A 17,247-nucleotide genomic window follows, 5' to 3' on the forward strand; every position below is an offset into this window, starting at 1 on the left:
CTTGAGTAGGTGATGTCTGTGAATGGAAGTTCTATTTGCATGCCAGTCAAACTATTAACCTAGCTGGCATTAACTTCTCAATAGTACATAAGATATATTATATTTACATCGCAGTCTCAAGTGTAGAAATATTTCTTGTACACCGAACTAGTTAATACTCCATGGGATCCAGGATGTGATTATCCTAGTTTAGTGGTTTTAAAAAAGACACGAAACAGCGGGCTGAATCCCAAATACCCATTCTATCAGTGGAGGTCCTTTCCGCCAGTGGTAGGAACATTCCTCTTGACTCAAGATGAAAAGATTCTTGCATCAGGGGAAGGCTGTTACTGCCAAAGAAAAGCACCTCTCGCAGTGGAATGGATCCACAGTATCCAGGCCCAATTAGGGCTGCCAGGTCCTGGGGGGGGGGTTCCCGTCAAAAGGTCCCCCAACCCGCCGGTCCGGATCCGGCCAGTGGGGCGAACCCGATCCCCAAAGTGGCTAAATCGGGCCAACGTGCCCAGCACAATGACGTCACCCGGAAGCGACGTCATCATGCTGGGCACGTCGCTGGGCGACGCTCTAGCAATCAGCCTAAAAACTCTATGGTACCAAAGAACTCCCGGGCAGGGCGCAGGGCTCCCCTGCTATTATGAAGGTAGGCCTTGACAACCCTAGGCCCAGTTCATGAAGGGTAAGTATACCAATAATAGCTAAAAGGAACCTCCATGGACAGAGATAGCACAAACCACCAGCATTAGAACAGATGATGATAATCAAATCCTATTTGTTAGCTTACAGAATAATCCGGAGGGCTCCTCTTGAAGCCAAGACTGGACTAGATCGATCTTGGCTCACTTTAATACGGTAACTCTTAAATGTAAGAACAAGTTCTGATGTTACCAGAGCCGTGCAGTTGCCATTTGTGCATGATCGTAATCCTATGTTGTTCCAAATGAAATGCGGAGGCCGTGTAGGAGGAACTGGACAATGGAGCCGTTCCAAGAACTGGTGTCACTCCTTCCTGCATGTCCCTTCCACCCAGCCTCCGCTTCTCAGATGTTACACTTCTCAGATGTTACAGGAGCTGCATGAAGATGTCTGAGGAAGTGACAGTCTCACAGCCCAGGAAACAGCCAACCTTATATTGATTTAATATATTTTAAACAGTGCATTAGCCCGTACTTGCTGACCATTTCAAGTTTAAGCAAGCTTATATGGGAATTTACGAAATCTCAGTTAACTGTGCTTAAGGTATTCACTCCAAGCAGAGTGTATATGCTTTGCCACTAACACACAAGAGGATTTGCAGGCTCGAATGAGAAAGGTTACACTGCAGAGGTGTCAAACATATTGCCTGTGGGCCAGAATCAGCCCCTGCAGGGCTCCTATCTGGCCCATGAGCAACTGGCTCTCACTTGCTTCCTGCTTTCTTGCACTGGAGCTCACTTTTGCCCAGCTCTCTCCTCTCCTGCTCCCTGATTCGCAGAAAAGAGAAAGGAAGCCAAGCCTCCATTCCCTCAATTAGCGGAGTGCTCCTCCCCCTTTGGGGAGGAAAAGAGCCAGAAAAAGAAAGAGACAGAGTCCCGTGGCACCTTTAAGACCCACAGACCAACCAAGTTTTATAGTAAGTATAAACTTTCCTGTGTGTGCACACTTCTTCAAGGAGGGGGTGAGTGAAAGAGCCAGAAAGAGAGAGATTCCCCCTTTCCAGTTCTAACAGACGGGGGGGAAAGAAACCTAACAGAACAGCTTGCAATCTTTACTAGTGGAAGGGAGCAAGAGTCCAGTACTACCTTAAAGACTAACAACATTTATGGCAGAGCTTTCATGAGTCACTGCTCACTTTTTCAGATACAGCTAGAAAGTGAGTCCATCTGTCGTCATATCTTGGAAAGTGAAGTGATTTCAGATGCCAAATGACAATAGCACGTATTGGTAATGAGAGAAGAAACCTAGGTCTCAATTCAGTCCAGGAGGATGCATTCTCTCGAGCTTCATTATCAGTTGCAATTTAGCAGTCTAATCTCTCTTTGAAATTCCTTTGTAAAAGAATTGCTACTCTTGGGTCAGCAACTGAATGTCCTGGAAGGTTAAAATGTCCCCCCACTGGTTTCTGAACATTGTGGTTTCTAATAGCAGCAGAAAGACTAAGAGTCCAGTAGCACTTTAAAGGCAAACAAAATTTGTGGTAGGATGGGAGCTTTCATGAATCCCTGCTCACCTCTTTAGCCTTATTCCCATTTATTCTTTGTATCCTCCTGGACTGAATCCTCCTGGACCAAACTGAGACCTAGGTTTCCTGTCTCATTACCAATGCTGATATCTCCATGCCTACTACCCCTCTGCGTATCACACCTAAACCAATCAAGTCTGCTATTGCCTTCGGCATCTGAAATAATCTTTATAAAGTTTATACCTCCGGCATGACCCGGCCCAACAAAGTGACATTTATGTCAGATCCGGCCCTCGTAACAAATGAATTTGACACCTTCGGTTTATAGCAATAGCTGTTATGATGCTTTACTTGACTACCTAATAATCCACAGCATCAACTCTTTTGTTGCCTGAGAGCTTCTCCTTAAAGGATAATACACTGCCACTAGAGTGCTGTGGTATAGTGGATTCTAATCTGGGGGATTGGGTTTGATTCTCCTCTCCCTCCAGATGAAGCCTGTTGGGTAAACTTGGGCCAGTGACAGTTCTCTCAGCCCCACCTGTCTCACAAGGTGTCTGTTATGGGGAGAGGAAGGGAAGGTGACTATAAGCTGCTTTGAGATTCCTTAAGGTAGAGAAAAGTGGGGCATAAAAATCTACTCTTCTACCACTAGTTCCCCAAACTAAAGATTCTTCCGCCTCCAACCAATGCTTTAAAATCTGAATGTCGACAGCAAAGTTTAAGCCGAGTTAATGCAATAATAAAGAGCTGCCTATTCTGGCCATCGAATGCCTGGAACCAAAATGCCCCCCCCCCCCCACAACCTGATGCAGGGCCAAAAGTTGCCAGGGAAAGAAAAATGGTACAAAAACCCTGGCTTGCTGACCTGAATACTGAAAAGTTTCGTGCATAAGAACTTAACATGCTTACAGGCCCAGGAGGTTTCTGTGCCTTAGCCCTCCTTGTGGCTTACACATCTTATGCCAGCTTTATTGCTTTGCAACCCCAACCGATTTATTTATTTATTTTTTTGCACAAACAAGTCTGGATTTATTACACCAGGCCTCAAGAACGGGCGCAAAGACTCCCATGGAGCTGTTCGGGAAACTGTTTCCATAGCCACCATGAACAACCAAAGAGCTAACTTCAGTGCAACGGAGCCAACGGAGAGGTAGAATTATTCAAGAGCTTTCCCATGCGTGAACAGAGCCAATGGAGAGGTCGATTTATTCAAGAGCTTTCCCATGCATGAATAATTAAGTGTCCTCAGAGCCTGCTGAGAAGCAAAACACTGCCTACTGTTTCATAAGCCCGGGGGGGGTGGGGGAGTGTCCGTGTCTGAGCAACTTTGCCAAAAGGGGAACAAAAAAAGGGGACTGCCTTTTGAAGACCTGAGTCTCACTAGTTAGAGATGACCAAGCGTTAAAAAACGGAAGCAGGCACCACCAGCACTCCTGCAGGGCTGATCAAACACTCTCCATCCCTTTACCAGAAACAGAAATTTAATACCCATTACACTACAATATACTATAAGGCTTTTTTTGTAGAAAAAGTCCAACAGGAACTCATTAGCATAATAGGCCACACCCAACAGCAGAAACTCATTAGCATATTAGGCCACACCCCTGACAGCACAGCTCATTAGCATATTAGGCCACACCCGCATGTTACCAGAAGTGTGCTCATCCAGCCACACCCACCTTTTGCTTCTTATTCTGTTTACCTTGATTGTTGTCCAAACCCAGGGCTTTTTTTGTAGCAGGAACTCCTTTGCATGTTAGGCCACACACCCCTAATGTAGCCAATCCTAATGAGTTCCTGCTGTTGGGTGTGGCCTATTATGCTAATGCGTTCCTGCTGGGCGTGGCCAACTTGGAAGCCAGCTGGAACTCCGTTCCTGTGCGTTCCTGCCCAAAAATAGCCCTATCATGGTGATAACTCCAGATGGGTAGCCATGGCAGTTTGTAGCAAAACAGGAGGCCTAGTAGCACCTCGCAAACAACAACAACAAACAATTATTCCAGCGTAAATTGTCATCAGTCAAAGTTTACTTCACTGCCTAGCTTTCCTACAGCACATCTGTTAGAATCCCTGGTCTGCAGTAACCCAGGAGAAGTGGGAGGAATTATCGAAGGGGACTATGGGAAAGTCCTTCTACACCTAGAGCCATAATGAGAGACTGCTGAACTCCAGGGCTAAAGGAGGAGCTTCTTGCTCACCTAGCTCACCTGAAGATCAGCAAGGTTAGCACTATAGCGCAATGGCCCTAAAGTGCAGACTTCAGAGGTTTGAGATTAGATGAGCAGGAAGCTGTTCATAAAAGAGTTTCATGAGACGAGAGAGGTTCACTTCCTGCTTCCTGTGCTGCATGGGAATGGGGGGGGGGGGAGAAATGAATGCCTCATAGTGTGTATCCACTAAGCCTATTTACACTCACCAATCCAGGATGCTTTAAACCAGGGGTCATTTCCTGCAGGAGCAGAGCTCTGGCAGTAAAGAGCCCAGGGGGCGGGTACATGCAACAAGCCCCACCCCCTGCTCCCAGTAGCCCTCAGTCAGAGCAAGAAGCAGCCAGGTATGTTGCAGAGCTCCCCCCGGTCCAAAACAGTCCAGTGGCACCTTTAAGACCAAGTTTTATTCAGGTACAAGCTCTCCCTCCTCTGCGAGGACAGATCTGCACGTCCCCCCCGCCCCCGCATAGCTAGCAATCCAAAACAGTCCAGTGGAGCCTGAGCAGTGGGTGTTGCCTTCTGACACACTTACGGTGATGTCAGGGGGCGTGGCATATGCAAATGAGTTATGCTAATGAACTATGTTAATGAGCTCCTGCACCTCTTTTTCTAAGAAATGACCCCTGCTTTAAACTGTTGGGCAGGGGGGAGGTCAGCTGAAAAGAAAGTGGCTGTGTGTACGCATCCACTATTAACTAAGGAATAAGGAAGGAACTTCCCTTCCAAACCTAATTCATTTTCCTCCCTCAAATCTTTTAAGCTTGATAGTGGATAGAGCCAGTACAAGCTTGGAATGATGTGAACGGGGATCAGGGGAGAAGACGCAGACATGCAGAATGGCACCTTTTCCTTATCGTACTGAGAGAAGCAACAAGAAGGTTCCTACTTCAATTTCACACATTATATAGTCGGCTTTCACAACCGGGCAGAAGGGTTTAGGTGGCAGCAAAACCAAAAAGGCAGTCTAGCTCAACTAGACTGTAGCCATATACTTTTATTCCTTTCCTGATTTATTATGCTTCCTTGTAGTCTTGTACTCTCTCAATAAACAGCTCAACTCGGTCTTCCTTATGAGTCCAGCAGTTGCCTACCAAGGCTACAAAAGGACCTCATTTACTTGAAGTCTGCCCATTTACCTGAGACCTTGGTGCCTAAATTTGATATCTGTGCACACAAGTACATAGTTGCATTATGTTCCTGGCGCTTTTTAAAAAATAAATAAATAAGGGAACACTGCAATTATCTGTGAGAGCCAGTTTGGTGTAGTGGTTAAGCGCGGGGGCTCTAATCTGGGAGAACCGGGTTTGATTCCCCATTCCTCCACTTGCACCTGGCTGGATGACCTTGGGCAAGCAGTAATTCTGATAAGAGCTGTCCTTGAAAAAGAGCAGTTTCTGTCAGAGCTCTCTCAGCCCCACCTACCTCACAGGGTGTCTGTTGTGGGGAGGGGAAGGGAAAGGAGTTTGTAAGCTGCTCTGAGACACCTTTGGGTAGTGAAGGGCGGGGTATACATCCAATCTCTTCTCTTCTCTCTTCTTCTATACAGAGGTGTACCATAAAGTCCTAAGCAGCTCTAATCTTTTCTACACTTCATTTTAAAGTTGGGCAAGAGCCTCAAAACTTATTACTGTAGCTGGAACACCTCTGTTTTACTGTGTAATCTATGAAGGACTATGAGTAACAATGTTTGCCCATTCGCACACCCCAAACTAAAACTGCAGTCTCGTGCACCGGAGTAAGCGCCAATAAGCAGCAACTATTTCCAAGTGTGCATAGCACAGGATCAGGCTTGCAAGCGGGTTGAAACGCCATTACCATCTTTGAACTATCCGGCACACACAAACCCATCATACACATGAACGTATGACGCTGCCTTATACTGAATCAGACAACTGGCCCATCAAGGTCAGAACTGTCCACTGTGATTGGCAGTGGCTCTTTAGGGCGGTGGTGGGGGGAGTTCCCCAATGTGGTGCCCACGGGTGCCATAGCACCTGTGGACATCATTCTTCATGCCCATCAAGCATTTTTAGAAAGCCAGCAAGGGCCAGGTGGGGCTTTTGCCCAGCAAGGCTGCTGATTGGCTGTAGAGATTTTTAAATACACCCCTTTGGCAGCAGCTGCCAATATAGCAGAAGGAGCTTCGCCGTGCCCACCGCAGTCTCAGAATTCCAAAGGTCCCCGTGGGCTCAAAAAGGTTGCGGGCCCCTGCTCCAGGGTCTCAGCGGCAGAGGTCTTTCACATCGACTACTGTCTGGTCCTTTTTTTAACTGGAGATGCTGGGGACTGAACTGGGGGCCTTCCTGCATACCAAGCAGATGCTCTGCCACTGAGCCACAGCCCCCTCCCGCCATGGCAGTAGTAGTGAACTCAGTCAGAACTATAGAAATAGTACACACTTTGCTCAACTGGCAGAATGAGCTGACGGAGTACGTGCCTCCATTTCGAAACCTTCACTCAGAGCAACTTACGTAGTGGCCGATGGTGTTGGCATAGGTGTCAGCGATCCAGGACATCTCCCTCTCGCCCGTGCTCATGTCAGGGGCGGGCACATCGATACCAGGCCCTGACGGCAAGATTGAGAACATTTGAGGACATTCACAACATGCAAACATCGGTTACCTCCATTTGCTGCTAAGATTTGCATTAAAGTCGCAGTCTGCTATTAACAGCTTCTTAATTACAGTTTTCGTACTCTCCAGGCACCACGCCAGAGGCAACCTGAAGGGCTTCTAGACTCCTCCTGCAGGCTGATGCTGCTTTACTATGTAGTGCAGCCACAACAATGAAGGAAAAAATGATCCACATCACTGAGAAGTTTGTCAATTAAGATGCTACTATTGAGGGCTGAGCTTTAGTTCAGTGCTCGTCACCGTTTGCTCTGGAAAATACACAGCATTATGCTTTTACTGCTGAGCACAGTCTCTGGGACTCAAGTATACAGGGAATGACTAGCAGTTTAAGAAAACAGCAAGAGTCCAGTAGCACCTTAAAGACTAGCAAAATTTGTGGCTGGGTGTGAGCTTTCGTGAGTCACCACTCACTTCTTCAGATATCCGCAGTTTAATAATCACTGTATTAGATTGTCCTTGGAAGAATACCTCCTTAAACAATGAAAACAAGGCAAAGCCACCCGTATCCATTTCTAGAAATATTTTTTTTCTTTAGGAGTTTCAACAGCACCAGAATCAGTTTCCATTACTTCCCAAACTGGAGATCAATTCCTTTTCATAAGGCATCCTTGTGCATATTTTATTCAAGTCATGAGATGAGATAGAAGTGCACCAATTTCACTCTGCCCATGAGACACCAAAGAAACATTTTCTAGGAGGCATCGGATCGCAACAAAGGGAATTTTGCGAGTAGTCATTAGAACCATTCAGGCTTTAGTGCAAGTAAATATGGGCATGACAGGCTGGAAAGGACACACACGATAGTAAGATTCCTTTAGTATCTGTTATTTATTCTGGAAAGCTATTACAAAAACTTGTTTTGGGACTGCTATGAGGTGGAGCTTGACTTCCTTCCTCAGCTTCCTTTAGTACAGGCACAGCTTTCACCAGAATAATAATAAAAAAGAAGAGCAGCAAAACTGCTTTGAATATCAACCTGGCCAATTTTAGAAGGGTAACACTGTTAACATTTACAGAGCTCAAGTCTGTTGAGGAAGAGTGCCAGGGCCACTGTCAAGTCACACTGACTGAGTAAACCAAGCAAGATTGTTTTGGACATCAGGAAACGGAGCAAAAAAAAAATAAATCAGTTATCACAAGGCCATTATATAAATCAACACGATGTCCGCATGACGAATGCGTGCAATTCTTGTCTCGGCAGAGCAAAAAGTATATAGCAGAACTGTGGGGAATGTACAAAAAACATGATTTCCAGTGCAATCCTAAGAGAGATACCCTACACTGGAAGGTTTACAACATCAGAGACTGTCGCCAACTCCAGCATAGGAAGTTCCTGGAGACTTGAAGGCGGTGCCCGGGGAGAGAGAGAGCTCGACAGGGATCTGACGCCATGGAACACGCGATCCAAAGCCACCATTTTCCCCAGAGGGACTGATCTCTGTAGGCTGGAGATCGGTCGTAAATTCCAGGAGAACTTCCAAGCCCCACCTTGAGGTTGGTAACCCTCGTGGCAAATAGGCCTCAAAATGACCTACATAGGAACTTCGTTGGCATACTAAGACTGTAAAACACTCCTGTACCCAGAGGCAGTAAATACAGTTGTTACAGAATGGTCTGTGAGTTACTGAAAGCATGCCAAGCAACAGCTACAACTTGTTGGGAGTGGCAAAAACAAGAGGACACATTCTACCAAAAGTTGTCAGATTACATACCAATAAAGCTCTTCTTTGCTAGTTCTATGGTAAACCGTCTTGTGATTTTTTCCAACTCGTTATCCTGTTAAAAAGAGAAATCAGCGAAATTATTTATCAGTATACCATAAGCATCCATTTCTATTATTCGTCTGCTGATTTTTAATCTACCTTGTAGTCTCCTCAGTATTTGATTTGCTATACATTTTGTTTTATTTGTTCATACTACATATTGTTTGTTGCAAACTACCATGAGTGCCATACTGGTGGCTGAAAGGCAGGACCATACATTTTCTAAATGAACATATTCTAGTTTTGTGCATGTAGCAGAATGTGCAACATGCAACAGCTTCCGTTCTCAGCGTTCTGTACATAACATGCAGGTACCTGGGCATTTTCTATATTGCAAATGCCAGGCTAACAAACAATATGAGGTAAGGAGTGTGTACAGATACAGAAATAAACCGAAGCCAACATGGTTTGTTGTTCCTTTGGACAAGCCAGCTTCCCTCTGCTTTTGCTCTTTAATGAAAGAAGCATTAAGAGAAGTGTCATGATCTCTATTTGAGGTACATTCACTACCCCAAGGCAAATTCCAGTGGGTTGGATCCAGACAATAATATCCGCTAAAGGAACTTCCTTCCCTTCCCCCTCCTGCTGCAGCCCAAACGTATCCTGGAAATGCTGCTCATGAGAGGCAGGGATCCCCAGGACCAGTGCCCCCTCTAAGCTGAGTTAGTGTGAGTTAGCTCACAGTTTTTTTAGCCTCCGGCTCACACATTTTTTTACTTAGCTCAGGGAGGAGGGCTCCAGAGCAAACTAATTTACGCAGCGGCCAAAGTTGCCCACTCACAACTTTAATGCCAGGAGCTCACAAAGCAGAATTTTTGCTCACAAGGCTCCACGGCTTAGAGGGAGCATTGCCCAGGACCCATGGGGGCAAATCAGAGGTCTACAATGAGAAAGGGAGAAATCAACAAAAATCGTCCCCTCCATTTCTGTTGGCGGAACGGTATTGTTGAGATCCAACCTGACATACCTTGGGTAGTAAAGCATCAAGCAAAACCTGTCTGTGGTGGCAAAAGGCAGCGCTTCACAACTCCCAGAGCCTGTTACAAACGTCTATCATTTTCACTAATATTTTTTCCATTAGGAGAAAAATTGGAGAAAATAATGTTCCATTTTAAAAACGTACTGCATCTCCCAGGAAAAAAAAAAATCCGTAAAGAACAGAGGTGACATGGGAACAAAAACAGTACTACCCTCTATTCAAAGAAAACAGTTCTTAATCTTTTTGGTTAATGTAATACTTAGACCAACCATTCAGTTTGCTTGCTTGATAAAGTGCGGCAGGGGTGGTGGTGGTGAAGGGAGAAGAAAAGCATACAGACATCGACTACTTCCACTTGATTTAAGTCTCAATACACCTATGGAAAAGCTAAGTACCCTTCCATAATATGGTGGGTGCTGCCTGCAGAAAAAGGCATTCACAGGTACAACTAAAAACATTAAACCAGTCAAATAAACTGGGTTTAGAAGCTGTAGCGTTCTAAGCAGTAGCAAGTTTGAACACTGTTCTAAACATCAGTAACTTGCCAGACTGATGGCACACCTCATCCTTATAAAATTCTGCCGTGTATCACTAATATCTGGGGTATCAGGAATTTCCCCCTACCCTAAGCTCATATCTGCCTGGGCTGACGGTTCCAGTTGTGCCAGTCTTCATACAACGGCAGCACTTTGATACTAGATCAGTTTTCTTTGCAAAGCAAATGGGACAGTTTGCAATCTCAATATGTTACATTAGCTGGGATGAAGAAGACTGAGGGGTTATTTTATGTCCAACGCGCTTTTCTGTTTAGAGAAAGAAAACTGTGTGGTTGTAACTTGGGGAGAGAGTCACCTGTGCCTTAGTAAATAAGTCCTCAAAGTTGAGCCACAACTCGACACACTCTGCCAAGAAAAATGAAACTGGGCTGACAGTTTTACCCTAGAGTTTTTACTTAAGGATTTAAACACACTCACCTGCCTTGGCTGAAACTGTGAATCTCACACTGGTTTGCCCCTCCTTCCGATGCTTCCCCCTCCAATTAGGTATCTCGGCCACCCATCCATATATACCACTTTACAAATGTATTTTAAAATGTGATCTTTTACATCTCGATGTGGGCTCCCCATGGTGCCTGCGGATACCTTCTCCTGGTGCCCACTGAGCTTTTCAGAAAGTGGGCAGGGCTACTGTAAGGCAGGGCCTATCACCCACCCCACCCCACCCCACACACAAGCCTTTCCTTCGTTTGCTTTTATTCCTGTTCTGCAATTCCTTTGTAAAGCGAAGAGGGAGATATTGCATTTGGCTCTGCCTCTTGCGTGCAGCCACTCTGAGTGTGGCCCTGCCTCCTGCGGCAGCCATTTTGGGGTGGCGCTCCCCACCCCCTCTTAAAATTCCAAAGCTGCCCGCAGGCTCAGAAAGGTCGAAGACCCCTGACCTAGATATGCTTGGAAACTTTAAATTTTGAGAAAGTTGCTACTTAATCTCTCCATGCCAACAATGTACAGAGCACAAATTACCACTCTCTCCGTGCTACCTTACTATGGCCCCAGTCACACGGCAAAGTTGCCGCCGGAGAGGCACGGGAGTCCCACGGATTTTCCGGGCGTGATCTCACCTCAACATCTGGGAAGCACAGTGCTCCCGTGGCGAACCCGTGGCTCCCTGCCGAAGGTGCGGAGTTAAAAACTAGTACCTCCGAGGTACTAGTTTCCGGAAACTGCAGGGCAAGGGCGGGCGTCTGTCCGCGTTTCCGGTGGACTTCCGTGGCATCTGGCGCCCGCCCATGTCCCGTTGCAAAGAAGGGTTTTTTTCCCCCCAAGTCTCCACAGGATGCGGACAAGCACCCAACGGAGCATGCGCACAAACAGGAAGCGGCGTTTGCCACAGGAGCCGCGCGGCGTGAGTGCCGGTTTGAACGCGCCGTGCTGCTTCTTTGCCGCACTGCAGACTAGCTGTCTGATCTGCACCTGACGCCTACCCACGGGACCTCCAAAGGACCTCTGATTGGGTTGCCGCACGTTATTTTCCTCCGGGGCAATTAGCCACGGCTCCCCCCGCATTTTCCGGCCTATAATAGAAACACTTCTAAAAAATAATCAACCTTGACACACCAGTTAAAAGCAGAGCTCTATGAAATTTAGACTTACTGTATAATTCCTAGGATTGATCTTAACACCAGCCTTTGCACCACCAAATGGCACATCTGAAAACAAAATTTTCATCTTAAGTTTTAGGAAGTTGACAAGAGTGCTAAATTATAAAACAACGAATGTTCCTGACCACAGAGGTAGAACCAGTGTACATTCAGTTCATACACATGTGAATTCTGTGCCCGCAATTGGGGGAATGTGCAGGGGGAAGAACGGGGGCAACTTTTCCAAAGATAAGCTGAGGCAGAGAAGAGCCAGTGTGCTCACGCCAGTTCCCCTCTATGTATCTTCACTTGTTCTGCATGTACCCTGTATACAGGCCTACTGGAAATACAATGGGGCACTAGTCAGCCCTGAAAAACTGTTGGGTTTGAAATATGTCAGGACTTGTTTTGATTCTGCGTAAGTTTCAGAAATGTTGGTACTTTCTGCTCCATTGCCTTCAAGAACCAAGTATGTTTTAAAGACCGGCTCCGGGAAGCATTGCTTCATTGATCAAAACCAATGCTTACTTAAATTGGCCTCTTTCAAAACTTGCCAGTGGAAAACTCTCTGTCCCCGAGAATCCTCTCCCCCTTCATCACAACTGACTGATTCACTGCTAAATATCATTTCCTTTTCATCTGAAGCAGACCACTGCTTCACTAAAAAAAAAAAAAGATCAAATGAAGCACAGGAACAGAATTTTTAATGTTTTACGTATTGTAAATTTAGTTCTAGATTCTGGGGAAGCCACCTTTTGAAGATTTTAACAAGTTTAATTCCAGGTCTGGTTAGCGGCGTTGACTCAATCAGTATGGGTAACTTTATACATATTACTTACCGACCACTGCACATTTGTATGTCATTAAAGAAGCTAAGGCCTTCACTTCATCAACACTCACTTCTGTGCTGTAACGAATGCCTGTTAAGAAAAAAAGATGAAGATGAGCCACTGATGCGTAGGTCTACCATGTAAATTATGTTTTCATCTACTAGTAGAATCAATCCTCAGAGCCTTCGAACAAGTTAATTCTTTGAACAGGAAGCACTGCAGAGTATATCTTCCCTGGGCAGAGCTCCATGCAACTGATTTTTCAAGCTTCTCTGGAGACAAAAAGAGACCCCAGATTGGTATGCACCCACAGTAATCCGAGGACTAGATTCAAATACCCTGCTTTGATTAGTAGCAATTAGTAAGTATGGCCAGCACTTTACAGACACAATAGACCTAAGTACTTGTGCCAGCAGGCATTCCCACATGTCTTTAATTCAGAGTGCCACCCCTGAAGCTCCAGGATTTGTTTTCCAGTGCTAGACAGGCACAGCAGTTGGTAAGCCCAAACACTTATGTTCTGATGCACCAAGTTTTAGGATTGGGCAGGTTAGACTGATCTCAGAAGCTAAGCAGGGTTGACCCTGGCTAGTATGTGGATGGGAGACCTCCAAGGAATACCAGGGTAGTCATACCCAGGCAGGCAATGGCAAACCAACTCCAAACATCTCTTTCCTTGAAAACCCGACAGGGATGCCATAAGTCACTGTGACGTGACAGGAAAACAACAACAACGATTAGTGGTTGGTCTGGAAACTGTTCTAATATTCTACTTGATGCTGCATTATCTCCAGCCACAAAGTAAAATGGACCATTTCGCATGACTGTAGAAGGCTGTCTTGCTGACAAGCGGTGGCAACCCACTACTGAAAACACTGGATAACTAGAAAGCTTCATACCCTCACTATACGCTGCCACAGTGGCTTTGAACATTAAAAAGCACCACAGATTGAGATGGAAAGTGACATGTAGATGGCTACTTGTACTACTCTGTAATATTCATATGGTGGCTTCTATTGCACATAGACACACACACATACTCCATGTCTTGAATTCAGAGATTCAGTAGGTCTACCTTCTCTCACCCTTTATGAAACAGTGTTCATAAGCAACATGACCCCCTATTGCACATAGACACACACACATACTTCATGTCTTGAATTCAGAGATTCAGTAGGTCTACCTTCTCTCACCCTTTATGAAACAGTGTTCATAAGCAACATGACCCCCTCCTTATTTCTTAACACTCAGACCAGAAAGAAATTGGTACTTTAATCAACAAACTATGCACCTCACAGCTATCCTTGGAAGCCTTTTCAGAACATTCAAGCTTACAAAGGATGTCTGTCTAAATTAGGCTCAAGTTCTGAGCAAAATTTGTTCCCAGTGACCCGACTTGCATATTCCAAGGACAAAAAAAAAAATGATTGCATGGTTTCTTTTCCAGTTTTCCACCCTATCATGACACAGTTCAATATTTAGTACTGCTATCAGGATGTTTTCCCTCAAGCTAACTACATTAAATTCAAGTGCATTACAGAGTTTCTGTAAGAGCTGTTTTATTTGTTTGTTTTATGCTGATCACTGTAAGGCACTATTATGAAGCAAGACATCCAGTCAACTTTCTGTGGCTGTTAAAGTAAAGGTAAAGGTTCCCTTGCTCGAAAGCCAGTCGAATCCGACTCTAGGGTTGCGGTGCTCATCTCCGTTTCAAAGCCAAAGAGCCAATGCTGTCCAAAGACATTTCCGTGGTCATGTGGCCGGCATGACTCAACACCAAGGCACACGGAACGCTGTTACCTTCCCACTGAAGTGGTACCTATTTATCTACTTGCAATTTCTTGCTTTTGAACTGCTAGGCTGACAGGAGCTGGAACTAGAGACGGGAGCTCCGTCATGCGGCACCCTTGGGTCTCGAACTGCTGAACTACCGACCTTCCACAGCCTGCAGTTCAGCGTCTTAACCATTTGAGCCACCTCTTTTCAAAATGTGTTCCCCTGAGTTAAAAGCAGTCTGGCAATTCATGTGTGGGAATAGCAATGCTTCAGCTTTATATCCTCACTCATTTCTCTAGTCAAGCCAGCAACTGTTCGAGAGGAAAGATGAAAAGCTTTTGGACTGTCATACTGCCGAAACCTAAAAAAAGCATATAATGAAATCTGTTCTAGCTGGAGCCAATCTTTCAGCCTTATGAAAGCCAACTTAAATCAAAGAATGCCTGCTCGGAGCTAACTTTCTTAGAAATCCCCAAATCATTAACAGGTAAGGCAGGTGGCAACTTTTCAATAACTGCCACAATTTACTTGTCTTACTTATATAAATATGTCATTCTTGGATCCACAACGTAGCTTTTAGAATGTTCCTTTGCACTTCCAAATGCCTTTAAAGAACTTTAAAAAGCAAAAGCAGTTACTCGCTACTTCTCAACTGAGTATCCGACTGTATATACCTCATGCAACACCAATACACTCCACTTAAAAGAGTACAGATTAAACGGGGTCTATTGAATAAAGAATCTTTGCTCACCTCTGAAACAGAACCAAATCAGAAAGCTTTAGGTTATGCTACCTTGTAACGTATTCCCTAACTTCCAAATTTGTTTGAGTCAAAAAACTAAGATCCAATACAATGGCAAAACTAATTCTGTGAGCCCAAGGATATGAGCCCAGAGGAGATCCGGGCCCTGCGGGACCTCACACAGTTCCGCAGGGCCTGTAAGACGGAGCTCTTCCGCCAGGCTTTTGAATAGGAGCCGCCACCACTACTGTTCCATCAACGCCCTATAATTTCCGCATACTGTCATTGCTGGTGCGGGTACCATCGGAGGGAGTGGGACGTGCCTAGGGACAACAGTGGGGCACTGTTATACAACTATATCATTGAGAACACCATCTTGACTTTAAAAATCTGGAAGTGAGTAGAGGAGCACCGGAAAATGTTTTAAGAACTCTGGTTAATTATTTAATTGTTTATTTTGTAATTTGAGTCTGTATTTTACTGTTTTATTATTACCTGGTGTTATGCCTCTGTTAGCCGCCCTGAGCCTGCGGGGAGGGCGGGATATAAATCTAAATAAATAAATAAATAATAAATAAATAAATTTATTCCTAAAAAGCGCTGCCTGCCTGTGTCCAACTGTGATAGAGCTAAAGAGTCTTTTAAGAGGAGAAGTCAAGAAAACTACTGGGCTATTGCAAGATCCTTGCATTAGCCTAAGTAGTTCTTCGGACCCTAGCCAAGAGCTGGAATAATGGCTCTATCCAGTTCTAAGCCCTGGCCTCTAGCACAAAGCATAAAAAGGTGTGTAGCTCCTGGGGGGGGGGGGGAGTCTTACAGATTCATAAACAACCTAACATCAGGGATATTTTTAGCATGCTGGAGCCTGTTCAAAACTAAAAAAAAAAAAAAACAGTTAAGTCAGACTACTTCATGAGCTGTAGTTTGAAGAGGAATCATTTCAAAAGCCTTTAAGGGTGCACATTTGGCTTGTTGCTGGACATCTATGAAGGTTTTGGGGTCACTGCAACTTTTGCTAGCTGCCTTGAATCTGAGGAGACAAGGCAGGATAATGAATACTTTAAACAACAGATCTCTCGGCCACCTGCAAGGAAGTTCACTCATACATAATGGCAGGTAGAAGTGAAGGCCAGGGGGAATAAAAACACAGGGAAACTTTTCCTATCTGGATTTTCCCAATCCCAGCACTGAAACATTTTGAAAAATGCTAAAATCTCCTATGAAATATGTTCTCTGTTAGACTGAGTGAAATATTGTTGAAGACAAGAGCTGCTTCCACATGGAGACTATTCTCCATGCAGCACCTGGGAATGAAGAAGCATTTATAGGGGCAACAGGAGATCCAAAAAGAACTGTTTCCCTAGAATTTTTCTCATCTCAGCTCTCTGTAGCTGCCACCCCCCTCTACGGGATGGCTTTTTAAAAATTAGAAATGGCTAGGCCATTGTTATAACATCATAGTGATCTACTGCAACAACATACTTGATCCCAGCTTTCGTTTTTTTAAAAGTCTCTGGCACTTTTAGTGTCTAAGTTTAGTGCCTGCACCTTTCTGCTCATAACTGGGCAACCCAAAAGTGCTAGAGACTTATTTTAGAAAAAGCAGAAGATGGCAGTAGGGAGACAGGGTTGCCAGACCCCCGCTGGGGACAGGGGAACCCTTGCCGGGGTGGGGGGGACGGCGCTTCCCTGCTGCTGGCCAGCTGACTGGCGGGGAGAAACCCTGCCCCCAACTGGCCTGAATGGTGATATGATGACATCACCCGGAAGTGACATCATCACATCGCCAACATGGCAAACAGAAGCTCTAGTTTTTTGGTAAAACTCTATGATAAAATCTCTCCCTTATATATAAAGCAGTAAGACGCAGACTCACGCACAGGAGAGAAAATGCGCCCCTACAGTGTTTGGCCGGCTGACCGGTCCGTCACAACCTTCCCCGCCTTCCATTGGCTGTGTCCCATGGCTCCCACCTCCGACGCCGACCGGACTGCGAGGGGCCGCGCTCTCCTGCCT

At 45.3% G+C, this 17,247-nt stretch overlaps 1 protein-coding gene across 1 annotated transcript in view; it reads right to left on the reverse strand.

Annotated features, from left to right (window-relative positions):
• The window catches only part of GLUD1 (glutamate dehydrogenase 1), a 43,649-nt gene that overhangs the window by 9,363 nt on the left and 17,039 nt on the right, over window positions 1-17,247 (reverse strand). The window contains exons 2-5 of the mRNA XM_015425663.1: window positions 12,723-12,803; window positions 11,897-11,952; window positions 8,717-8,780; window positions 6,843-6,937 (exon numbers count right to left, since the gene is read on the reverse strand). Of these exons, the coding sequence (XP_015281149.1) occupies window positions 6,843-6,937; window positions 8,717-8,780; window positions 11,897-11,952; window positions 12,723-12,803 (296 nt within the window). The remainder of the gene's footprint in view (window positions 1-6,842; window positions 6,938-8,716; window positions 8,781-11,896; window positions 11,953-12,722; window positions 12,804-17,247) is intronic.

Source organism: Gekko japonicus, unplaced genomic scaffold, assembly GCF_001447785.1.
Source record: "Gekko japonicus isolate JY-2015 unplaced genomic scaffold, Gekko_japonicus_V1.1 scaffold1137, whole genome shotgun sequence".
NCBI lineage: Eukaryota > Metazoa > Chordata > Lepidosauria > Squamata > Gekkonidae > Gekko > Gekko japonicus.